Source organism: Prionailurus bengalensis, chromosome E3, assembly GCF_016509475.1.
Source record: "Prionailurus bengalensis isolate Pbe53 chromosome E3, Fcat_Pben_1.1_paternal_pri, whole genome shotgun sequence".
Classification (NCBI taxonomy): domain Eukaryota; kingdom Metazoa; phylum Chordata; class Mammalia; order Carnivora; family Felidae; genus Prionailurus; species Prionailurus bengalensis.
In genome coordinates, this window is record NC_057357.1 from 41000591 (window position 1) to 41025952 (window position 25362).

The 25362-nt window shown below is 57.0% G+C and overlaps 1 protein-coding gene across 3 annotated transcripts in view; it reads left to right on the plus strand.

Moving 5' to 3' along the window:
- The window catches only part of LMF1 (lipase maturation factor 1), an 88581-nt gene that overhangs the window by 6589 nt on the left and 56630 nt on the right, over positions 1 to 25362 (plus strand). For 2 of the 3 annotated variants that reach the window (XM_043561083.1, XM_043561081.1), the window contains exons 2-3: positions 7716 to 8025; positions 14550 to 14560. In XM_043561083.1, coding sequence (XP_043417018.1) covers positions 7716 to 8025; positions 14550 to 14560 — 321 coding nt within the window. Of the gene's footprint in view, positions 1 to 7715; positions 8026 to 14549; positions 14611 to 25362 lie in introns of all 3 variants that reach the window. The other variant, XM_043561082.1, reaches the window with a different exon arrangement.

Genomic DNA, 25362 nt, shown 5'->3' on the forward strand with positions numbered 1-25362 from the left:
ACATAGAGCGGGTTTTCAAGACAATTAAAGAAAAACAACTATTAAGCCTACTCCAGACTTTATTGGGGTTTCCCACCAGAGCCCTCCAGTCCCAGGGCCCCTCCTGGGCCACACTGCACACTCCGCCTCGTCTGCTTTGTCCCCTGGGGTCTGTGGCAGTCTCCCAGCCTTTCCTGACTCTTCGTGGCCTTGACAGTTCTGAGCAGTTCTGGTCACTTATTTGGTAGTGTCCCTCACGCTGGGTTGATCTGGTGTTTCTCGTGATGAGACGGGTCATGGGGGGGAGGTGGCCTTCTCATCACCAGATCGGGTGTCTGAGTCCTCACGACTCCCCACAGGTGATGCTGACCTGGATCGCCTGGTGGAGGTGTGTTTCCAGGTGTGTCCTGTGTCGGGTGCATTTTCCCGTACCTTCTCTGTCCTCTGGAAGCTGGTCTCTGGGTCGGGCGACCCCAGGGGAGGGAGACCCCAGCCCCCCCAGCAGCCCCGCCAGCCCCTGTCCATGTATCATTTGGAGCTCCTCCATTGGGAAGGATTCTGTCTCCTCTCCTCACGTTAGGTGCGCTTCGGGTTACGGGCGCAGGCTGTTCCAGATCGCGGCTTCGGGTTGTCGGGCTCTGGCGGCGCCGACGGTCCTGCGTGCCTCACGTGTGTCCCGGTGCGCCGGGACCGGCCGCCGTTGCCGCACACTGCTGCCGGCCCCTGTCCGTTCCCGGCCCGACAACCAGCCGTTTCTCCAGTTGTGGTTTCTTCACCGGAGAGTGGCGTTGGGAGCCGGGAATGCTGTCACTAGAGCGGTGCCGCTGCTTCCGGAAGGAGCGGGTCAGGTGTGCACGTGCTCACGCGCATCCGGCCGGTTCCTTGCGCGTGCGTCTCAGTCTCTGCGGAGGGTGACGTGTATTGGCGCCGGCGGCCCAGATGCTGGCCCGGTTCGGTTCGCGGGGCCCGGGCGCCCCTGCTTCCTCGCTCCTCCGAGCTTCCTCGTCCCCTGCTGTGAGGTCCGGGCCACCACCCGCCTGGCGGATCTGTTTTCTCAGCTCCGCGCACCTGCGAAGCGGTTTCGCAGTTGCTCTCCTCCGTGAGAAAAACGGACCAGACGCCGGTGTGCACAGACCGTTCCTTTGCCTTCTGTCCCCACGGTTTTTGCTCAGCACCTTTTCCAGAGTTCCTTAGGGCAGCCTTCCTACCCTCCCCCCCCCCGCCGTGCACTCAGCGTTGCGGAGTCCCCGTCATTTGGCACGGTCTGCGTTCCGTCCTGGAGTCCCCTGACCTCCAGGCCGTTTCGTTTCGCTAGTCTGTAAACATTAAAGTTCATTTTCTGTGACACGCGGTTCTCTGGGTTTTGACAAATGCACGCTTATCCGTCACCCCGGGCCTGCACGTTCATCGCCCCCTGACGCCCCTGTGCACGCAGACCGCTGCCTCGGCCACCGGCCCCTGGGGCATCGCTGTCGTCCGCGGTCTGCCCTGCAGTTCTGCCTCTGCTAGAGTCCGCGGGATCCCGCGGGATGTGGCCCTGGCGTCTGGATTCCGGTACTTTGCAAAGGGCGCTTCCGCTCCGCCCGAGCGGCTGGGGGAGCCGGCGGCTCCTCGTCTTCCCTCCCGTGTTGCTCCGTAGCACACGGGACTCGCACAGGGACGTGCCGCACCCGTTCCCGCGTTCCGACGCCGGGGGTGGGGGTCTCCACTCTTTCCCACGGTGGCAGTTATGAACCCAGCTCCTGTGTGCTCCGCCCGGGTGCGGGTTTTGTGTCGACAGATGTCTTTAGTTCACGTGGGTGAGCACGGTAAGAATATAATTCCTGGGTCCTGTGCTCTGTCCGGCTTTATAAGACGTGGCCCAGAGTGGCTGCACCCAGTTTCCCTTCTCCCCAGCAGCGAACGTCCGTTGCTCTGGATGGTCTGGAGCATTTGGCATTTTCAGTGTTTGGGCTTTGGCTGTCCCGGTGGGTGAGGGGTGATGTTGCGTTGTGGCTTTAACGGGCGTTTCCCCCAATAAATGATACTGAGCATCTTTTCTGTGTTTATTTACCATCTGTGTATCTTATTTGTGTGCAACGGGTGACTTCAGCGTCCACATTCTTTGCCCAGTTTAAAAATTGGGTTGTTTCCATATTGTTGAGTTTTAACGGTACTTTAAATATTCTGGATACAAGTCCTTTACAGGTGCTTTATGCGCTTTGTAAATGTTTTCCCAACCTGTGGCCTGTCTTTTCCTTCTCTTTACAGTATCATTTACAGAGTGGAAGGTTTTCATTTGACAAGGTAGCGTACCTGCGGTTTCCTTTCATGGGTCACGCTTCTGGTGTTGTGTCTGAAACCCCCTTGCCACACCCAAGCCACAGATTACATCTAGTCTGGGGTCTTTTGTGAGTAGATTTTTGTTCCAAGCGTGAGACGTGCGTCCAGGTTCGTGCTCTTGCGCATGGTCAAGCATTCATTCCAGCACCATCTGTCAAAAAGACCGTCTCTCTCCATTAAACACTCTTTGCACCTTCGTCAAAAATCAGCCGGCTGTATCTGTGTGGGTCTGTGCCTGGACCCCCGGTCCTGTTCCGTTGACTCTGTGTCTCTCCTTTTGCCAGTACCACACTGTCTTGGCTGCTGTAGCTTTGCAGTAACTCTTGAAATTGGGTACTAGGAGTCCTCCAATTTTGCGCTTTCTCAGAACTCTTCTGGCAATTCCAGGTCCTTTGCTTTTCCATGTTCATTTGAGAATCAGCTCGTCAATATCCACAGAAGAGCTTGCTGGGTATTCTGACTGCGAGTGCATTGAATCTGAGATCGGGCTGGAGACAAGTGGCATCCTCGTAATGCTGAATCTTTCAATCCACGAACACGATGTCTCTCTCCATTTTTTTAAACCTTTGATTCCTTTCATCAATTTTTGTTTGAATCTGTATACAGATTCTGCATGTATTTCGTTAGAGTTATAGCTGTGCACTTTTTTAGGGTTCCTTGCTATTCGTTGTAACTAAAAAAATTCAGATTACGGTTCATTGCTGACATATGGGAATACACCTGACTTTTATGTATGGTCCTTGTATTCTGTGACTCTGATAAACTCATCCATTAGGTCCAAGAGGGGTTTTTTTGGTATATTTTTTGAAATCTTCTGGGGCGCCTGGGTGGCTCAGCTGGTCGGGCGACTGACTTCGGCTCGGGTCATGATCTCGCGGTTTGTGAGTTTGAGCCCTGCGTCGGGCTCTGTGCTGACAGCCTAGAGCCTGAAGCCTGCTTCGAATTCTGTGTCTCCCCCTCTCTCTACCCCTCCCCTGCTCACGCTCTTTGTGTCTCTGTCTCTCAATAATAAATAAACGTTAAAAATTAAAAAAAAAAAATCTTCTACGTAGACAATCGTATCAAGCGTTAATGGAGACAGTTTTCTTTCTTTCTTTCCAGTCTACGACTTTGACTTCTTTTCCTTGCCTCACCGTATGAACTAGGACTTCCTCCACACCATTGAGCAGGGTAGTGAGATATCCTTGTTTTGTTCCAGACCCTCAGGGGAAAGCGCTGAAGCACCCGTCGCCAAGTCTGGTTTTGGCTGTCGGTTTGTCGTAGCCGCTGTGTAGGCTGATGAGGTTCCCTTCTGTTCCTGCTGTGCTCCAAGTTTCTATCATGAGTGGATGCTGAATTTTGTCACGTGCTTTCTTGTGTGTCTGTTGACATTATCGCATGGTTTTTCTTCTTTAGTCTGTTAGTGCAGGGACTGACACCGATTGATTTCTGAGTATTGAACTCGTGTTGCATTTCTGGCCTGCAGTTGTGATTTACTACCCGTGTTTCTTCTTTTGCGAGTTTTGGTAGCTTGTGTGTTTCCAGTCATTGGTCTGTCTTATCTAAGTTGCTGAATTTATGGTCCTCAAGAGATTGTAATATTCCTGTATTATCTTTGCAACGTGTGTGGGACCCGTAGCAATGTTCCCTTCTTGGTTCCTGATACTGCTTCTCTCTTTTTCTTCATTAGTCTGGCTAGAGGTCTATCAATTATGTTCATCTTTTCGAAGAACCAGCTTTTGTTTTACTGACTGTCTCTATTTTTTTCTTGTTTTCAATTTCATTGATCTCCACTCTTAGGTGTTTAAAGATTTCTTTCCTCCTGCTTGTTTTGTGTATAATTTGCTTTTTTTTTTTTTTTGATAAAGTAGAACTTTAGATTTGAGACCTATCTTTCTTTTTTCTTTTTTTTTTTAAATTTATTATTTATTTTGAGACAGAGCATGTGTGTGTACATACACGTATGCAGGAGAGGGGCCGAGAGAGAGCAAGAGAGAGAGTCCCAAGCATGCTCTGCGCTGTCAGCACAGAGCCTGACGCGGGGCTCGATCCCACCAACTGCGAGATCAAGACCTGAGCTGAGATCAAGAGTCGGACACGTAACTGACCGTGCCACCCAGGTGCCCCAAGACTTTCCGTCTTTCTGACATGAGCACTTTACTGTAAATCTTCCTTGAAGTGGTGCTTCCAGAGCATCCTGCAAGTTTTTATATGTTGTCTTTTCAAATTTCATTCAATTAAAAAATCTTATAATTTTTGGGAATGCAAGCTGGTGCAGCCACTCTGGAAAACAGTGTGGAGGCTCCTCAAAAAACTAAAAATAGAACTACCCTACGACCCAGCAATGGCACTACTAGGCGTTTATCCAAGGGATACAGGTGTGCTGTTTCGAAGGGACACGTGCACCCCCATGTTTATAGCAGCACGATCGACAACAGCCAAAGTATGGAAAGAGCCCAAATGTCCATCGATGGATGAATGGATAAAGAAGATGTGGAATATATACACGATGGAGTATTACTCAGCAATCAAAAAGAATGAAATCTGGGGCGCCTGGGTGGCGCAGTCGGTTAAGCGTCCGACTTCAGCCAGGTCACGATCTCGCGGTCCGTGAGTTCGAGCCCCGCGTCAGGCTCTGGGCTGATGGCTCAGAGCCTGGAGCCTGTTTCCGATTCTGTGTCTCCCTCTCTCTCTGCCCCTCCCCCGTTCATGCTCTGTCTCTCTCTGTCCCAAAAATAAATAAACGTTGAAAAAAAAATTTTTTTTTAAAATAAAAAATAAAAAATAATAAAAAAAAAAAGAATGAAATCTTGCCATTTGCAACTACGTGGATGGAACTGGAGGGTATTGTGCTCAGTGAAATTAGTCAGAGAGAGACAAAAATCCTATGACTTCACTCGTATGAGGACTTTAAGAGACAAAACAGAGGAACATAAGGGAAGGGAAACAAAAATAATATAAAAACAGGGAGGGGGACGAAACAAAAGAGACTCATAAATATGGAGAACAAACAGAGGGTTCCTGGAGGGGCTGTGGGAAGGGGGATGGGCTAAATGGGGAAGGGGCACTAAGGAATCTACTCTGAAATCACTGTTGCACTATATGCTGACTAATTTGGATGTAAATTAAAAAAAATAAATCTTATAATTTTGTTTGTGTGGGTTTTTTTTTAATGTTTATTTTTGAAGGAGAGAAAGACGGAGCGTGAGTGGGGGAGAGGCAGAGAGAGGGAGGCACAGAATCTGAAACAGTCCCCAGGCTCTGAGCTGTCAGCTCAGAGCTCGACACAGGGCTCAAACTCATGAACCGTGAGAAAATAACCTGAGCCAAAGTCAGATGCTCAACCAACTGAGCCACCCAGGTGCCCCTTGCTTGTGCTTTTAAAACCTCCGTTTAGAGGTGTGTGGTATAATATCCAAAGATTTGGGTGGGTTTCCAGATAACATCCTGTGGCTGACTGCTAGTTTAATTCTGTCTGTGCTGGAAACATGTTTTTTAGAGTTTAGCTCTTTTCTTTATGTTTTATCTGCTTCATGGCTCACAGCGTGGAGTGTCTTAGTGAATGTTCCACATATACTTGAAAATAATACCTATTTTGCTGTTGGGTAGAGTGTTCTAAAGATGTCACATTGGCGTGTCTTGCAAAATTTTTTATACATATAGCGATCAGCATGTGTTAGGTCAAGTCAATGAATACGTGTATAGAGTATATACTTGTATGTAGTAAGTAAGGGCAGTTTAAGCACGTAAGTTTTGTTGGTAGGTTCACGCACATCTAATCCTGTTGTGTCCACGTGTTGATCCTCTATCATCTGCAATGTCCTTTTTTGTCCCTCGTATTATTGTTTTTACGTTTCTTGTCTGATGTTAATACAGCCATGAGCTCTCTTTTGATTAATGTTTTTGTGATGTATCTTTTTTGTGCTTTTACTTTTAAACTACGTACGTGTTTATATTGAAAGTGGATTTCTTGGAGGAGCCTGGGTGGCTCGGTCGGTTAAGCATCTGACTTCGGCTCAGGTCGTGATCTGGTGGCTCTCAGGAGCCCTGTGTCAGGTTCCGTGCTGACAGTGGGGAGCCTGCTTCCGATTCTGCGTCTCCCCCTCTCTCATTCTGTCTCTCTCTCTCTCTCTCTCTCTCTCTCAAAAATAAACACTTAAAAAAATTAAAGTGGATTTCTTGTAGATAGAATAGATTTAGGTCCTGCTTTTTTCTCCAGTCTGACAATTTCTGTCTTTACTGCTGAGTTTAGAATACTCTCATTTAGAGTGACAGATTAAAATCTACCGTGGGGCTAGTTGTTTTCTATTTGTTTCTTCTGTTGTTTCTTTTTTTTTCTCATTTCCTGCCTTCTCTTTGGTTAATTGAGCATCTTCTCGGATTCCATTTTTGTATCTGTACTCGTTATGTAGAATTGTTTACAATTTTATTTGCCGTCCCACGGGACTTAATCTGAGTCTCCAAGTACTAGAACACCACTTTCTGTGTGGTGCACGTCCATGCGAGTGCACTCCCGGGGTCTCCTGGCCTTCGTGCTGTTTCCTCCTTACTTCCCTTCTGACGCTTTAGCTGATTGCTGCTGGTTTTGCTGTAGACTAGGGTCGCACGTGGTCCCAACCTGAACGTGACACCGGGAGCCTTAGCCAGTGTGTGCAAAATCGGCAACTAAGCCACCGCCACCGCCGTGCTCCGTTCTCCCCCTCGGTCTCACCCCTGCCCCGTGAGGCAGGGCCGCTGTGTTCCGGCCTCACCCCTGCCCCATGACGCGGTGGTCCTCACCCTGGACATTCAGCACTGTGGAGCTTTTTACAGAGTGCAGCTCGTGTCGGGGGTCCACGGGTCCCGTGGTGTCTGCGTGGAACTGCTCTGTGGCCACCTGTGACCCGGCTCTCTCCCCTTCGCCTTCCTGTGTGCAGGCGGGGGTTCCGTGCTCTCTCCCCCATCCCGTGGCGTCTCCATGCTGACGCTCGAGTCCAGAGGATGCGAACGTGCTCTCGTAGGAGCGGGGCTTGTCAGAAACCAGCGGTTTGAACACGGTGCTCGTGACTTACACGTGAGCCGTAGCGTGAGCTCCAGGCCCAGGGTGGTCCGGACGCGTGTGATGACGACACACGCGGAGTGCAGTCTGGGGCCGCTAACCGGCCACTCGCCTGGGGCGTGTCTCGTGCACGCGCGTACCACAGGTGCAAGGAGACGCAGCCCGCGTGCGCTTGCGTACGTTCCGCGCGTTCCGCGCGTTCCGTGGCTTCCCCAGACCGGACCTTCCGGCATGGCCCCCGGGATTGTGAGAAACGCTCAGACCCCTCGCATCCCTGCTTTGATCCCAAGCCGCTGCCCAGACCCGGCCTCGTCTGCCCGCCCGGCCACGCCCCCTCCCCCGGGTGTCCGCACGCAGCCGTGCTCCTGCTCACGGTCCTTTGCCCTGTTCCTTCCAGTCGTGGCGTTCCTGGTGGCTCTGCACCAGAACAAGCAGCTGATCGGCGACCGCGGCCTGCTGCCCTGCCGGGCGTACCTGGAGAGCGTCCGGCGGTACTTCCGGGGCCGGGGAGGCTGGGAGGCCGTGAGCTACGCGCCCACCGTGCTCTGGCTGCTGGACTGGTCGCGCATGAACGCCAACCTGGACGCCCTCGCCCTCCTCGGATTGGGCGTCTCGTCTGTCGTCCTGGTCACCGGCTGTGCCAACGTGGTGCTCATGGCCACTCTCTGGGTCCTCTACATGTCCCTGGTCAACGTGGGACAGATCTGGTAAGTCAGAAGCTCTGGAGTCCCGCAGGCCAGCCGTGCCTCAGCGCGGCGTCCTGGGGATGTCACGGGCCGCGGAGCAAGCCAGCCTCCCGGCAGCTGGGGAGACGGAAAGAAAGCAAGGTTTCTTCTCACATGAGTGCAGGGGAGCATCACCATTCCAATTAGGCGGGAGCAGAGACTGCTGGTTGCCAGTCAGTCACATTCCCAGGGCCTTTCTTCTCTGGGAATAATCACGAGTCTGTTGGGAGTGGCACGGCCACCCCAGAGACCCTGATGTCAGCCTCCTGCGGCCAGGCGTCCTGTGGATGGAGGGAGGGTCTCTGTGTGGGCCTCTGGGAGTGCTCTGGGGGCGGGGGGGGGGGGGGGTCTTGACTTGGAAGCTGTTTCTTTTCCTGCTCTTCCAGCTTCTTCCTTGTTCAGGAGGAACGATTAACAGCTAGTGCCAGGAACCACAATGAGGCTGGCCCCGCCGAGGGGTCGGGGGAGCGGGCTCCCGGGCCAAGCGGTCGGAGGGGCAGTGGAGCTCCACAGAGGCGGGAAGGCTGGGGAGGGCCTGCGGGAACCAAGAGGCCGTGTCCCAGGGCGGCCCGTGGTCCGGGAAAGGCTGACTGAAGTTGGGTGGCCCTGGGGCGCCGAGGGGTGTTTGAGCAGGTCAGAGGGATCCCCCTCGTCTTTCCGGTGCTGGGCCCGAGGGGAAGGGAAGACTCGCCTAGCAGAGGAAAACCCAGAGCTTTCTGAGAAGTGCCAGGGCAGAGCGTCGGTGTCTGTGTGCACGCGTGGGAGGGAGGGAGGGTATCGGTGCAGACATACAGGAAGCAGACACGGAGCGTTGGTGTCTGTGTAGACCTGCCTGAATTAGACATGGACATCCACGTCTGTGTGGACATGGAGGGGGTGAAGCGCTTCTGGGGCGTCTGTTGCGGTGTTCTGACCGAGGAGTCGTCTGTCTTCTGGGCGAAGAGTGTAGTCCGGTGGCCCAGCCGTCTTCGCAGCGCTGGCCCAGGATGGAAAAGTTTGTGCGGTCTTCCCAGGGTTGGGTTCTAACCCAGACAGTCTGCTCCTGTGCCTGTGGACCTGACCTTCAGTGCTGTCTCGCAGGTGGATTTCGAACGGTCACCCCAGGGCTGTGGCAGTTGCCCGGGGTCTGTCCGGCAGGCCCCTCGCAGCTCCCTGTGGGCAGGTGCGCACCTCTTTGAGTGGAGTCTGGGCTGGACTTTTGCCCGGCCCGTTCCTGGCTGTGGGTGACCCTGCTTAGCACTGCACCGGGTCGGGCAGGGATGGGTAGCACTTAGTGTGCAGCGGGAGGCCCTTCCTGCAAATCCGGGCTGCGGGGAAGAAGGCCACGCATCTCGGTCACCCTGCACACCCACCCCCGGGGCCCTCCTGATGATGTGTTACCCGCCGACACCGCGCGGGGTCCGGGGGACCGTCCTGCGTGCCTCCTGCTTCAAGCAGCTGCAAGGCGGCTGTGCGGCATGAGGTGTCCTTCTCGCCCGTCTGCTCCTCCCCTTGGGGGATTCCCGGAGGTCCGACGCCCCCGGTGCCTCCCTCCTGCCCCCGGTCTCCTGGCCGGGGGTGTTTACCAACAGAGGTGTGCTCTGCTGGCTTTTCCTGCGACGTCTTCAGAGGCTGCTGTGTTTTGAGACGTGTGATTTTAAACCACGCCTGAGACGGGAGCGTTCCGGGCCCCTCTGTCCCATCCTAGCGGTTGGAGTTCCACACTTCGAGCGCCCGCTGCAGAGACCGGAGAGGGCGACACGCTTCCTCTGGGACACGTGGCTTGGGGCGTGCCTTCTTGTGCCTGGCAGCCAGAGAAAGTTGAACTGTGAACAGTATTTCCTAGTCATGGCGTAGAATGTGGCCAAGGAGGATCAACCCCATGTTTAAATTTCTGAAAACCGCTTTGGGATGTGTGGACAAAAGTAGTCTTGTATTTTTCTCACTGGAAAAGCTATTTTGTTCTCCTTCCCTTGGACGTGTAAAAAAAAATGTGCAAAATAAAATAAAACTACATTTTCTCAGAAATGGTGCATGAGATGTTTTAGGTGAAAAGTGAAAAAGAAAACAAAATCTGTCAGCGGAGACCAGTGGTTTACCTACCATGCCCGTGATGCCAGTGTCCACGGCCGAGCTGCACGCTGCTGTGGCACAGATGTGGGGCCTCATGGGGCTCACGGGCACCTGCACCCAGGCGAGGTGGCTGGCGGGACTCAGGCGCCCTCCGCCTCCGAGGTATTTCCAGCTCCACCCTTGGCTCGGGTTTCCCTGACGGATGATAGTTTTGGGATCAGAGTGACATTGAAAACTTACCGAGTGAGGACCCCACACGGGGGAAACAGGTTTTCTTTTTCGTGACACCCCAAATGACGGTTAGACACAGACCGTTCTTTGCATGTCTCATTTATTTAAAGTTGGGGAAAAATAATATTTCTTTGAGGTGAGATACGCAGATCATGGACGCTGTTGGCAAAACGTCTTGCGGGCGTCCAGCTGGCGCCCCGTGGTGGGGACGGGAAGCCCCTCCCCCCAAGGCAGGGAGGTGCCGGCAGGTGCACTAGGTGCCTCTCCACAGGCACCACGGCCCCGTGCCTGCCCACGTTTGCTCCTGCCCGGTGGCACGTGGAGTCCCCCGAGGTGGCTGTCGTGGGGCGGAGCCAGGTAGCCTCACGCGGCACCCGGCATGTTCTGGAACCGTGACTGCCCTTTGCCCGCTCCCCCGACTTCGTTCCCGACACCGCGTGTCAGGTGGGAGCTGCTGAATCCACTTTGTGGTGGCAGCGACCGGAGATCTCGTCGTAGGGAGAGTGGCTCCCTTCCAGGCGGTCAGTGTTCTGCAGATCAGTGGCCCGCGCCCTCGGGTTCGGGGAGTGGAGCACTGATCATGTGAAGTCCTTATGTTGTGGCCGCAGGAGGCGTCGTGGGAGGGGGACTGGGGACGCGGGGGCAGGAACGAGGGACCGGGGCGCAGGCGAGCTGGTGGCATGCCCCTTGCCGTGGGGTCCGTGCTCCGGGGCGCCGTCTCCCAGAGCTCCAGGTCCTGCATCCGCATGGCCTGTGGTCAGGCGTGGGGCGGGCTGTGGGCTGAGGCAGCGCTGCCACGTGGGATGCTCAGCCACTGTACAGGACCCGGGCAGACCCGGGCCTCTGACTCTCCCCATGTCCCCCATCCTCATGATTTTACCTGCAAGTGTTTCTAGAACCTTCCTGTGCCGTCAGCACCCAGCGTGGCCCCGTGTTCACGACGGTCTTCGGGGCTGTGCTTCCCGCACGGCAGGGTGTTTTGTCAAGGGCACGTGGCTGCTTCATTTTGGGTCTCCACTGCTCCAGTTCCGGGCAGTTAAGAGATGCTGTTTTCACATGTTGGGCAAATCTAAGGTGAGGAGTCGTGATATCTCCATCTACCCGGCCGCCCCCTCCCCCCCAGCCTCGCGGTGAAGACCTGGGCTGGCGCCAATGGGTTTCTTGGGCCCTGGGGGCCAGGATTTCCGGCCCCTGATAGGGAAGGGGAGCCCCAAGCCCCAGGAAGGTGGGCCTGGGAGCCACTGGGCTGTGGCGGGCAGCAGCAGGGGGCGTGACTCCCTCCACTTTTTTGGGGTGTTGCTGGCCGGCAGGCAGGTAAAGCGGGAGCTCCTGTGTTTCTGTGCCTCCGCTGAGTAGAGGGAGGGATGCGGCAGGCGCCCGGTGGGCCTTCCTAGTGCGCGAAAGGTGACTGGGCCCAGGACTGTGTTCTTTCTGCGGGAGGAACTAGGGAAGCGGCTCAGCACCAGGGGCCCCATGCCCCTGCAGAGCTTGCCAGCAGTCAGGGCGTCCCCAGGCCGGCAGGCCCCCGATAGGGATGCAGGACCAGCCCGCGTGGGGGCTCAGGCTTTCCAAGGACACACGTGCAGGGGTGCTGAGCGGCTGTGGAGGCCCCCTCTCCATCACCAGCCATGGAGTGTGGCCGGAGCAGGTTTTGATTTCCTGGTGCTCTGGGACAGGAGCGGTGTGAGGGTGTCCCCGCCCCTGAGACTGTGTGGTTAGGGGCAGAGATGACCTCTCGGTTCCGTTTGTTTAACCAGGTACAGCATCATCTGTCGGGGAGAGACAGGAGGTGGTGCCCTGGGAGCGGATGGAGCTAGAAGGGGCCTCAGATTAGGCGACCGGCAGGCAGCCCCCGCCCCACCCCCATCCCCCACTGCCGAGCCCGTGCCTCCTGATCCTGAGACGCCTGGGCCTTGATGCACACGTCTGAGCCCACCGTGCGCCCGTGCCGTCCTTGCTGAGAACTTGAGTTTGTGTGCCTCGAACAGTGCCCAGGGCCCCAGAGGTTCTGTCCAGTGGAAGGAAGCCGTGTGGTCCCTCCCAGGGCCTGGCCTGCGGCTGCCGCACGCGGTTTTGTTCGCTGCTGAGGACCCAGCGAGGCCGGATGCGGCTCTCCTGGCTGACGGGCACAGATTGGGTTTCTGCCTAGCTACTTCAGCTTTTCCTGTTAATGTGATAAGCTTCATCTTTGGAACAACTATAGGTTTACAGAATGCAGAACAGTACGGGGAGCTCCTGGGCACCCTACACCCAGTTTCGTGTATTGTCAACCTCTTCCTTGTCAGACTGATACTGACCTCTTTTGTCCCAGGATCCCCCTCCCCCAGGAGCCACAGGACATTTGGGCGTCACATCCCCTTAGGCTCCTCTGGGCCGGGACAGTGTCTCTGACCCCCCAGCTTACAGGACTGGTCAGGGATGCTGTGGGTCGGGACCCGTCTGACGCTCTTCTCGCGACTGGGCTGGGTTGTGGGTTCAGGGAGAAGGCCACGGAGATCGCACACCCATCTCGTCACGTCACGTCTCGTCACGTCACACGGGTGGTCAGTGCCACTGACGAGCCTCATCTGTGCCGCTGCTGACCCTCCCCGCCCGGTGAGGTCCCTTGGGTGACCTTGTCCGCAGTAAAGTCGGTTTGTCCGAGTCCGGGCACACAGCCCAGTGTGGGGCGGGGAGCCGAGTACTGGGAGGCTTCTGCAGGGGAGGCGGGTCTCCCGGTCACATCAGTGGGGACTTTGGGTGTCTGCCCTCTTGCTCTTGGAACTTCACCGTCCCGGGAACCGGCGACGTGTGACAAGACAGCTAGAGTTCAGCAGCCGCTATTGCATGAGTTTAAGTGGTTTTACAGATGGGTCTCGCTGCCGCGGCTCTTTCTGTCTCGGACGCTGGAACCTGCTAGAACCCTGGGAGCCCCGACCGTGACTTCACTCCAGCTGCCCCCCAGCATCAACTTTCCACGACGTCGGCTTTCCGATCCTTTTATCTGCGCTTTACTTTGGCAGTACTCCTCAAGGGCCCTTTGTAGCGAGTCAGGATGGCTGTGCAGCCGTCCCTTTCTCTCCCCACCTTCCTGGCCCCCAGAGAAGAAAGGATTATCTCCAAAAACTTGGACCGGCATCGGGGAGGCTCAGGGGGTCCTTCCTGCGGAGGAAGCCGCCTCTGCCACGTCCCTTGGAGAGAGAGGACAGAGCCTGCACTTCAAAGAGCGCCCAGAGCAGATGCCAGAGGGCCGCGGGGGGTGGGGGGGTCACGGTTGGTGCCACAGGGCGCGCTGCGTGGCCGCTCCCTCCGGACGGTGGACGATGCAAGCCTCGTTTTGTCCTAAACGCAGCAGCCCCCCGCAGGGCCCGCCACCAGCCGCCCTGGCTGCGCCCCGCCACCCACGTCCGCCTTGAACGTTGCCTGGGGCCCAGATGCGTTGACGGAGCACTGACTGAAAAGAGAGCTGATGCACGGACACGGACTCCTGCCTCTGTTCTGGGAGGTTCAGGGAGCGGAATGGGGCCATTTCCGTTCCGTGGGGGCAGCAGCCTGCGCCTGGGCACGCACTCCACAGTGAAGCCCGCCCTTCCTTGTAGGGACCCCTTTCTGATAATCTGTGCTCGGGGTACTGGGTGCCCTTCAAACTTTCTGATTCTAGGGTATGACATTCCATGGTGTTTGACTATGTACAGAAATTATTTACTGCCAGATATCCACTATTACATTTCCTTTTTCCAAGAGATTTATTTTTTGCTTCTATTTATTTTTGAGAGAAAGACAAAGAGACAGACATGAGTCGGGGAGGGGCAGAGAGAGGGAGACACAGAATCCGAAGCAGCTCCAGGCTCTGAGCTGTCAGGCCAGAGCCCGACGCAGGGCTCGAACTCACGAACCGTGAGATCACGACCTGAGCCGAAGTCGGACGCTTAACCGACCGAGCCACCCAAGTGCCCCCCTAAAAGATTTCTTGATTGGCCTGCTGTGAGCATGGGCTGGGACCCCATATGTGGGGCAGGGCCTGGGCAGACAGGGCTTCTGGCCACACACGTAGCACCTAGGGGGTCCCCCTTATGCCCACCTTCCCCACATTTAGTGCCCATGGGGTCTGTGACCCAACCCACCGTGTCCTGGGGTCACTGAAGTGGGCTTTACTTAGCTGGGTAGCAGGATGCTTTAGTCTTGTAAGTTTTTTGACAAAGCAAGGCAAAATTTTAATACATGTTTCTTCTTCTGTTTTTCAGGTATTCGTTTGGTAAGTGGAAATCAGAAAGCAACGCCGTGGGAGTTTGGCATGTGTGTGGGGTATGTACCCGTGCGCTTTTTCTGCCTCTCGCCTCGCCTGAGAGTCTGTCACCACGTTGGCCGATGTCTGTGATCGAACCTGGAGTCCTGGCTCACGCCGGCTTCCGTGCCCGGAGCGCCGGCCCGGTGCAGACCTGGGGACTCGTGACATTGGGGTGTGCTGTGGGTAGAAGGCAGCGTCAGACGGCCGTTCGAGTGGCCCCACCGCAGCGAGCGCAGTGTCCTCACGGATCAACACTGTTCCTTGGGTGAAGGCCAGGCCGTCCCGCAGGGCAACCCTTCTCCCCCCCGGGCCGCGCTGAGTGCCCGGGACACCCCTGGGCAGAGGAGGAGCTCACCCAGGGCTGAAGGCGGTGGGACAGCCCGCGGCGGCCCGATGTCTTTGCTCGGTAAGGGGAGGACGTCGGGCAGTGATTCCATGCCGTGCGGGTAGTGCTGCACCCACCGTGAGCGCGTGGCTAGCGTTTGTTCAGAGGCAAGGGGGCCCCCGGTGGATAGGGCCCAGCACAGCCCACCTGTGGGTCTCACCTTCTCACCTGCTGATACACGGACACGTCAGCGCGCTCCAAGGGGACGTGAGGAGCCACACACCCCACACCGTGCCGCCCTCGGCGCCCCAGCACGACCCCCAACCACACGAGGAGCAACGGGCCAGGACGGCAGGCCCGGCCTGGAGGGAATCGATCGTCGACAGAGGCCATCCTCAGGCCAGCCCAGCGCAGCTGCGGGGACTGGTGACTGCACTGAGGCCCTGAAGAATGAGAAGAAGAGCTCTCAGGAGAGAAACCGACGAGATGAGGAAAGAAGCAGACGGAAAGTCGAGAACTGGAAAATACGGTGTGTGAAATGAAGGACTTCCCAGAGGGGCTGGGTGACGGTGGCACGGAGCGGGGCCTAGAGCCCCCCCAGGCCGCGCAGAGCTCAGGCGCCCAGGGGAGAGCTCGGAGGCTGGCGGCACGTGTGCGGACCCCGGCACGAGGGGCAGGTGGCGACGTCCCCACGTTGGTTGGAGACACGACTGTACAGGTGCAAGAAGCCCGGGGAAGTCCACGCAGCGTGCGCGGGGAGGAAGCTGTGTCTCCCGCGCCATTGGGTGGTGCCGACCGAGGGAAAGGGAGAGTCCTGAGAGGTGGGTCTGGACGCGGGTCTGGAAGCGGCCCTGAGGGCTCAGGGCCGGTGAGCGGGCTCCTCAAATGGAAGCCGGGAGCCAGGGCCCTGTGTCGGGGACTGGGTGCCGCCGAGGCGCGCTCCCTGCCCCGGGTGGCCGGGAGGGACTGGAGGGAAGACCCGGTCTCCGGGAGGCGTGTGGAGCCCAGAGCGGAGTCCGCGGGTCAGCGTGAAAGACCGCTTCCTGTTCTTACTTCGTCTGCGGCATGCCTGACTGTTTAAAGCAAAACAAGTCGCTTGCCTTCTGAGACCCGTGACGCTCCCAGAGCGGACGCACGCGACGGGCCTGACGGGGCTCGCAGGGCGGCAGGTGGACCCGCGTGGTTGTGGGTTTCCATGCTGCGAGTGGAGCAGCACACCCCGAGGAGAGTGCAGGAGGGCTCAGGGTGCGTATTGTGACCCCTCGAGCAGTCACCGGAAACACGTGGAGATGCGGGTAAAATGCTGGACAAAGTGGTGTTCTGAGAAATCCAAGTGATCTGGAAAGACAGAGGGGGGCACAGGGACAGGAAGCGTAGCCCTAAAGAGCACGTCGGCGATGGCTTCGGCGTCACAGAGTCACGTTCCAGCTGGAAGAGGAGATCGACAGAACGCCCTGATGCACCGGACACACGGAGGCCTGGCAGGACGGTGGGGGGAGCACGGCCAAGACCAGGGCCAGAGGCCGGGGGCTGTGCTCGTGCCAGCACAGACAGAGGTGAGGAGCCGGCACTGCCAGGACTCGGGGGACGTGTCCTCATTCCTGAGAGCACGCGACGCGAGAGCGGCAGTTGGCGGGGACGCGGGCCGTCCCCTGCGGGACCACGAGTGACGCAGGAGGGGTGCTGGTGAGGATGGCCTGAGGGGGCTGCCAGGTGTCTGGCTGAAGGTCCGGCAGGAAGCGGCCCGCCCCGGGGATCGCGTATGTCCTGTTCGGGCCCCCTGGGACACCCACAAGCACACCAGCCCCGTCCTGGCCATCTGCAAGCAGGACGCTGAGAAGGAGACAGCCTCCCCGACAGCCGTCCCTCCCGTCCCACGGGGAGCGGGGGCTGGGTGCTGTGCGAGACCACCTCGTGGCCTGACCCACGCGAGCCCAGTCAGTGGAGCAGCTGCAGGGTCTGAACCCCCAGCGCCCTCTCGGGAGCGTGGGGCCGTGACTGGTTTCACCTTTGAGCCCGAGAGCCGGGGGGGTTGGCAAGGAGAGGCCCCCGCAACTGTCCCAGACGTGGCAGCTCCGAGCTCCAGTCTGCGGGCCTCCCTGGGCACGCGAGAAGGCCTGGGGCAGGCAGGGCAGGAAGCCGAAGAGGGTCTCCCCGGTGGCCCGTGCTGGAGGGAACAGACTGCCCTGGGGCAGGGACATCAAGCCCCGAGGCCCCGGGGAGGGGGGTTGAAGCAGAGGCCGTGTCCTGGGGAGGGGCCGCGATTGTGCTGCCACTCAGCTGCCCAGTGGGCTGGAGGGGGTCAGGAGGAGGCTGGGAAGGGCCCTCCTCTGCCGACGGGTGGGCAAGGGCCATGGGGAGAGGCTGCCCCCAGGCCCCGTGCTGGGTCGCTCATAGAGCACAGTCGGTTTTCGGGCCAGATGACCCCGTCCCGCCGACCCTCCCTGCCGGACCACAGCCTCACTGCAGACGCTCACTTCTGGGTAATCACTTCCGCTCCGGACCCACCGTTTCTCTACACAGCGTTTGACCTAAACAAGAATTTCTAGATGTACACACGCAGGGGGAAAAGGAGCCTGCAGGCAGCAGGGGAGACCCCGATATTGGAGCCATCGGGGAAGGAAGGGGTGGGTTTGCCCCAGCAGGAGCCATGACGGTGCCCACGCACAGATGCACCGCCCCGCCCGGCCGACAGAGCAGCAGACAGGGCCGGCAGGGGCGCTGGGCACAGGGTGTCCTTGCTGGCCGTGCAGTGGGGCGGGGCGCACGCCAGCAGGGACAGCAGGCAGAAGAACGTTGAAGGAATAAAAGCCGAGGACTGTCCAGACCCGAATGAAAAGCGCATGCCACAGACCCTCCCACACACATCGTGGTCAGACGGGTGAGGACCAAAGAGGACCAGAGAAGCTTCCTTGCAGCCAGCGGTGCCACAGGCACATCACTGCAGCACGCCTGTCAGTGCCAGAGAGGAGGGAGGACCCCCCCCCCCTCCCGGCCGGCCACACCGCGTCCTCAACAGGAAGGCACCTGTGGGCTGTCCCCGCTGCTCTGCCGGGGCTGCTGAGGGGTTCTGCAGGCAAAGACGCTTGAAGTCACAGAAATGGGCATCAACTCGAAGGAAGAGCATCGGATTCTGGCAAGAGGAACAGGAACACGGACTGTTTCTCCGATCTTCAATTACCTTAAAAGGTGGGTGACAAAGCCAGAGTCGAAATTTAAAATCGAAAGTGAGGCTCTGCGTCTGCCCTGGGCTCGTGTCCCTCACCACCTTCTCAGCTGGCCGGGCGCCCTCGGTATCAGGGGCGGCCAGCGTGGTCGTGGTCGTGGTCAGCTGCGTCCGCGTGCGGCCTTCCTTCTCGGGCTTGTGTCTTTAACTTTTAGGCCAGGAGAGAGCAGGGATGGTTCCCCGTCCCCCTTGCCCGTGGAGCGCTTCTTAACCGTAAGAGCGAGCTAGTACCCTGCCAGCCTCATGCGGTTGGGAGCAGGGGAGGCTGGAAGTCTGGGCGTGAAGTTCGCCGTCGGCGAGAGCGTTAGGGTCCACGTGACCGCGAGACACTCCTCCAAGAAACCTGCCTTCTGCCTCTCGTCTTGCTAAAATCTGCTTGATTTACCTGCGGCTGCAGGAGTATGGTTGTTTTCCAGTTGTGACCGAGACCCGGCAGACCCTAACTCCTTTTCCAGGTGGGAAAAGCGCCCGTGCCCTGAATCTGGGGCGGTTACCATAGCTACCATAAAATCGGTGGTCTTGAAGCCAGAGGACGCGCTCGCCTGTGGCGGTGAAGCGGCAGGTGTGGTGGCCGAGGTTCGCGGCCTGCCTCCCCCGAGGCGACGAGGCTTCGGGAGACCCGTGCCGGCCCCTCTGCCAAAGCCCCCTCACTTAGGAGAGCTGCGTGGGGAGGGGGCCACACGAGGCCTCACGTGGGAAATGGAGGCAGAGACCAGAGCCCCAGCCCCTCCGGTCCCCGGGGTTGGCGGTGCCCGAGCCTTGCGGGCATCTGTGAGGCCGCGAGGGCGTCCTCGGCGGGAACACTGGCGTCGGGAGACTCGGGCAAACAGCCTCCGTTTTGCTCCGAGTTTAAACAAGTCTGTCCCCCACCTGTGCATCCGTGGGCGCTACCTGGCGCTCTTGAGCCCCAGCTGCGTCGCCGGGAGCCGGTGGCGCTGCTGACACGTCTCCCGTGGAAGCAGGCCCCCGAGGAAGAAGGCGGCGTGTGGGGTGCGCTTGGTGCGGCCCCTCGGCATCCCGGGCTGCTCTCTCCCTTGCTAATCTCACAGGACGACAGCCACCGGCCCGGCCACCAAGCCCCAGAGCCACCAAACGGAAAGGACTCAGGCCTCCGGGCGGGGGCCCGTCGGCCTCACCTGGGGCTGCCCGCAGGAACTCGGTTCTTACGAGGAGGAGGCCCTCTGGGCCTGTGTATCCACGCCGTTCTGGGTTCGTTTTAGTTACATTTATCGTGTCTGTATTCTGCAAAGTGGACTTTGACGAGGCCGCGCCCGCACTGGGTCTCGCGCCGAGCGCTAAGCTGCACGGGGTACACATTCCCGGAGAACTCAGGCCCCGGCCCGCGGCCCCTGGAGCTGCTCCGTCACCAGCCGTTGCGGTGCGGCTTGATGAGAATCAGGTGAGACCAGGTGCGGCTCCTTAGCCACACCTGCGCCACGGCAAGCGCCCGGCAGCCACGCTGGGCACGCACGGCACAGCCCGCTTCCGCCCCTGTGGGAAGTTCTGTGCGCTCGCCGGCCAGGCCGTGAGTGGGCACGGCTGTTTTCCTCTGCGGACTCAAGCTGCCGCCTTCTCTGACCCTGTAAGGATGCGGTGGGTGAGTATAACTCCCTTCGGTTTGGGAGGAGGGCCGCGGGGCCGCATCCTCTTTCTAGTGCCTTCCCCTTGTTCAGAACGACCACACGTTTCTCAGGATGTCCAAGTGTCTGGAACATTTTCCACGGTCCTGAGGGCCCGCTCCCCATCGTCAGTGGCACCTGCTGCTGTCCCGGGACCAGGCTCTCGAGTGCCTGTTTGCAGCCGGCTGGGACTCCGGCTAAGGTGACGGTCATGGCAGTAGGGCTGTTTGCTCCGGGACACAGGAAGGCCACTGTCGACAGGGTGCTAGGAGGCTGCTTTGCCGCTTGTTTCTCTGCCGAGGCTCTCGGTGTGGCTGTGCCTTGAAGGCCACTGGGTTGGTAACTCTTACTTCAAAGAGTGGGTGTAAAGGTAATTAATTCAGGTCCCCTGTAAGTGCTGTTTCCTGCTCCCCAGCGGAAAGTGCTCTTTGATGATCATGAGCTCAGGGTGGGGCCCTTGCGCTGTCCTTGAAAGCCGTGTAGCAACCAGCAGGCCGGGCCAGCTGGTATTTCCGGTCTTTTCTGCCCAGAAGGGGCTGCTCTTGGCCCACAGCCTCCCAATGTGGCCTGAGGCCTGATGGCCACCTGTTTTGGGTGAGGTGGGGACCCAGGAAGGGCCCCCTGTCCTCGGGACTGAGTCGTGCGGCTTCCCCCCAGTGTTGGAGCCGATGCAGGGCTCCACCCCTCCGGGCCTGGGCCGGCCGCGGGCACCAGGGGAGGCCGGCTGGCGGCTGCAGAGGGGACAGGCCCCGTGACCAGGAGCTGAGCCATCACAGGGCCCTTGTGCCCAGACACACACATGATGAGACCGCTCTGCTGTTCGAGGCCCTGAGGCTTCTGGAGTGTCTCCGGCCCTAGAAAGGATCTGGTAACTCGGATTGTGATTTTAGCTTGAGGGACCCCAGCATGTGCTGGTGTTGGCCTCCAGGCGGTCTCCCAGGCAGGTCCGGGTCCCCACCTCCCCCGACACTGATCTTCTATCGGGAGCTTCGGGAACCTTGGTGTTCACGTGGGCATGAGCTCCCTGAGCGCGCTTGGTTTATGCCGTAGTCTTCTTTCAAGGGGGTGATATTTCCGTAGCTTTTCGTCATTCTGCCTGTGGCCTCACGGGCTGTGTTGTGTTTTGGTGCCGTCGTGGTTAAGGTCCTTTGTTGAGGGGCGTGGAGATGTGGCCCCTTCCTTCCGAGGCTCAGCAGCCCGGCTGGGGCGGGAAACTGCAGGTAGAAACTGATACAAGCCCCTCAGGCCGCGTGAACGCTCGGACGTTCGTTCGTGCCGTTAGCGCTGCCGGGACAGTGGGCAGCTGCGGTCCCAGGCCTGCTTCGTTTCCTCAGGTGCGGCTCGCGGCTTGAAACCTCACGCGGTGCTTGGACACGGGAAGCAAGTCAGCAGCACGGGTCCTCCTGCGTCAGACCGCCCGGGCACCCGTCCCTGGGGCGCGAGGGGTCTGAGAGAAGGATTCCGGCGGGCTCCACGGCTCGGGACGTTCCTTTGCAGGAAAAGAGCGTTCTGTTTTCACTGCAGGCCCGTCTGGCCGAGAACAAGATGCGTCAGCGACGCTTGGTTTCAGAAAGCAGCTCAGTGGATGAGCTATTCGTTTATCCTGGTGTGCTGAACGCCGGGTGTAGTCCTCACCGACAGGGCCAGGAAGCAGGACCCTGGAGGAGATTGGGGGCCGACCGCCATCTCCCGAGGCCAGGAGGGCCGCATGGCAGCAGGAGGTCCGTGGGTGGGCTGTGGGTTCGGGCGGGCGGGTGCCGGTCCTGCACCGTCGGTGTTTCGCGGCACTCAGAGGTGCAGGCGGGGCGCACACGTGCCGTGCGGGGGCGTCAGGGGCGAGCGAGTCCCTGCAGGCTGTGGCTGTGCTCAGAGGAGCAGCCCCCCGGGCGTTTGGCACTCTCCTCCCGTCGCTGCTGCCTCATTAGGTGCGCTTTTCAGGCAGGTCCTGTGCTGGCATCGGTGCGAATGTGGCCTGGACCCTTGAACTCCGGTGTCCGTCCCAGCAGCACCTCCCACCAGCCGTCGTGAATTAAATGCTGCTTGCGACCCCTTACCCTTGCTGCTCTTAAATTCGTGCTTTAAAAACAGCTTCATGAGGGGTTTACTGGTCCAATTGGAAGTTTTTATTAAAACCTATCAGTGCTGGAGCGGAGCTCGCCTGCAGGAAGCGATGAGACCACCTCCGAGGGCCGGGCGGACTCCGTGACAGCAGATCCCACCAAACCGTCTCCAGACCCTTGTGTCCCAGCTCTGCGCTTTGCCCGGATCTCATATCCTCTGCTCTGATTGATGGTTCGTCTAATTCCCTTCCCAGCCCCCAAGCCCGAGAAAGCAGTTTCTCGTAATCACATTACTCCCATAATCAGAGGCAGCCTCTCCTGTCCTGGCCTGTGAGCTCGCCGGGCTGTGCAGCCTCTTGGGGGCGTCTTTCCCTGTGGTTTCCGGGGTGCTGGGGCTTGACACAGACACTCTCCTCGCGTGGCTCCGTGGGTGTCCGCTCTCCCTCTCCTTGCTCCCCGCCAGTGACACTGGCCGCTCAGCATTGTTTGGATTTGGTCTCTTGTCCGCTCGGGTCCTTAGGAGGGACAGAGAAGCCCGTGCCAGGTGGTCTTTAGAGCTCCCGTGTGACCTGCGTGGGCTGGGAAGCATCTCAACTAGCAGGCATAGCCCTTTCCAGAGTGAGAGGAACCGTCTTGAATGGCTTCTGCCCTTTATGCACTGTGAGCAGCCCTGGCTGGCCACCACCGCCTGAGAGACAGGCCCAGAGACCTCCTGTTGTCGGCCTGTGTTGGGTGTTCTCCGTAGTGACCCGGGCTGCCTGGAATTTCTGGTGCTCTCTCCGTCAGGGTCTTGGGGCTGGTCCTGATCCAGGGGGAGCATTCTTTTCTTTTTTTCTAATTAAAAAAAAATTTTTTTTTAATCTTTGTTTATTTTTTGACAGAGAGCGGTGTGAGCAGGGGAGGAGCAAAGAGAGAGGGAGACACAGAATCCGAGGCAGGCTCCAGGCTCTGGGCTGTCAGCACAGAGCCTGACGTGGGGCTCGAACCCACGAACTGTGAGATCATGGCCTGAGCCGAAGTCGGACACTCAACCAACTGAGCCACCCGGGTGCCAGGGGGAGTATTCTTGCCTCATTTCTGCCCCCACCGGCTCCGCCATCCTCTTTGTCTGGCTGGCTCTGTCGGCACACCACTGTTCCCTTCTCCAGTCCCTGGGGTCACCAGTGCAGGGAGACTATGCTCCTGGAGAGAAGGAGCCGTCCTGAGGGGCTGCGGCCCCGGGCGTCACTGAAGGCGCTCCTGGCTGTGACCCACGTGGCACAGTTGTCCCCCGGGGTGTGCAGTGTTCAGCCCAGCGTGTTGAAAGGGGACAGTCAGGTCTGGGGTGCCGGGGCCCCTTTGGGCAAGTCTCTCAAGGTGCTGGGTTCTCCTCCCTCGTGTGCACACACGGTACATGGTGCTGTTTTCCAGTGTGGTCTTTTGCATCTACGGTCTGCTCCTTCCCCCCGGTAACCCCTATCTTACGGTATTCTCTTACCCTGATGCCTCCTCAGATCTGTGTGCGAACACATGTGCACACACGCTCAGGTGAAGGTCACCACACACCCAGACGGGGCTGATTATGGGCCATTCTCTTCACTTAGGACTATCTGGTGAGAATTACTAAGACCTAGAAGAAAATCTGTTTTAAAGACCTTTCTTCCTTACGTGATCGTTAACATTTTGCTTATTCTCCATTTTCCCCATCACATCTAGCTACCCATTTCTATTTCTGAAACTTGCTTATCTCTTTAATATGCAGAACTCTAGAATAGAAAAGAAGCATTTTGTTGCTTTTATTCACACTTCTAGTTCTGAATCCATGTGGGTGGCTTTTGTCTGAAATGCTTCTAAATTGCCTTTTATTTTTATTAAATTGTGTAGATGTGGATGTTTGACTAGCATTTGCTTTTGGGGGCTTTTGGATTTATTTCCAATGATTTGAAATAGAAATGTGGAAAAGGGTTTGTATCCAACTTAAGACTTTAGAACAGGAAAGTTGTTATAGATTAAATGCGGCAGAGCCATGTGCTTTGGAATTAATACAGTGTCTCTTGTCAGCCCATGTTTGTGATGGTGACATCACGTTTGATGAACTGTTGAGTCTCCTGGATGCTGGTCCCCTGGGGGTTGAGAACCATGGTTTTATCACCACCCTGTTTTCTGGAGACTTGCTGAAGTCCCTGCAGCCAGGGTCTGTCCGACTGCCACACACTCGTCCCCCAAACCCTCCTGCTGTTACCATTATGGCTGCATGCTATTCAAAGTGGCCTTTCCACCCCTACTCCCAGCTGTAGTTCTAGCTCAGCTCCTGGGCAGTATTGAGTGCTTGTCTGTTCCCTCCTTTATCCCTGTGGTCAAAACAGCCGTAGGTTGTCTCCATGGTGGGTCTTTTCAAATACCTGGTTTTATCTGATTTTTTAAAAAATGTGTTCTAGCTCATTAATTTTTACTTTTTATAGGTTGTTTCCTCTTTCTGGGAGGAAAGGGTTTATTATTTCCTAAGATCTTGAGTTGATTGTTTAACTCATTAATTTTCCATCTCTTCCTACCTGCTAATGAAAGCATAGAGGCAGGTGACCACTCCCCTCTGTGTCTCTGGCCACCCACTCTGCCTGTTGGAGAGTCCAGTGTCTTCCTGATAATGGCACACAGTATACTTTGATAATTGTCAGTGCTGATGTCTCTTTGGTCCAAGTGCTGTTTAGAGAAGAGCTTCCAAAGTCCCAAGCCCTCAGGGTTTTGTAGGGTACTTTTTGTTGACCAGTTTCTGATTTTATTACACTGTGAGCAGATAATTGGGCCTAAGATTGTTCTTCTAATTCTGAGAAACATTGGAAATGTGCACGGACTAGGAAGAAATTGTATGTCACAGCTTATAACAAAAACAGCAGTCTTTTACCTTTTACCTCTGCTCACCCCCGTTCTGTTTCCTGGAGCAACTCCTTTACTTTTTTACCATTGCTGGTATTTATCTCCATATTTCTGAATAATACATTTATGTATCACTTAAGCTTTTTTCTATATTCTTCCTATTATGAATGATAAGGATTACTCTCCCTCCCATATCCTTCTCTTTCCCTCATCTCAGTACAAGTGTGTCACAAATATAGTATATGAAATTCATATTCAGTCTTTACATTGTGTAAATGTCATCTGCTGAGCCAACAGTAAATTGTGCTCACTTGTTTCTAGTAACTCGTTGTTTTCCCTGGAGTTAATAGTTGCCTCTTCTTTTTTGGTTTGCTTTGTTTTTCATCTCTGATCATGCTTTAACATTTCATTCCAAATTCACCAACACAACTATTTGACTTCTTCCAATACTATTTTTACTGAATCAAACATGTTAGATAATCTGTCACTTCCTTTCCCCATTCCCCACCCCCTTCATAGAGATTTTTTCTTGGGAACTATTACCACCTGGAGTGGATGCTTTATAGGTCTCTGTATTTGGAGACTGCGGGGCAGGTTAACTCTTTGCCAGATTGGGTACCACTGACCTATTTGTCCATCTTCCCATCTTAGAGATCTTTATAGTTCACAGAGACAGGTACCTGCAG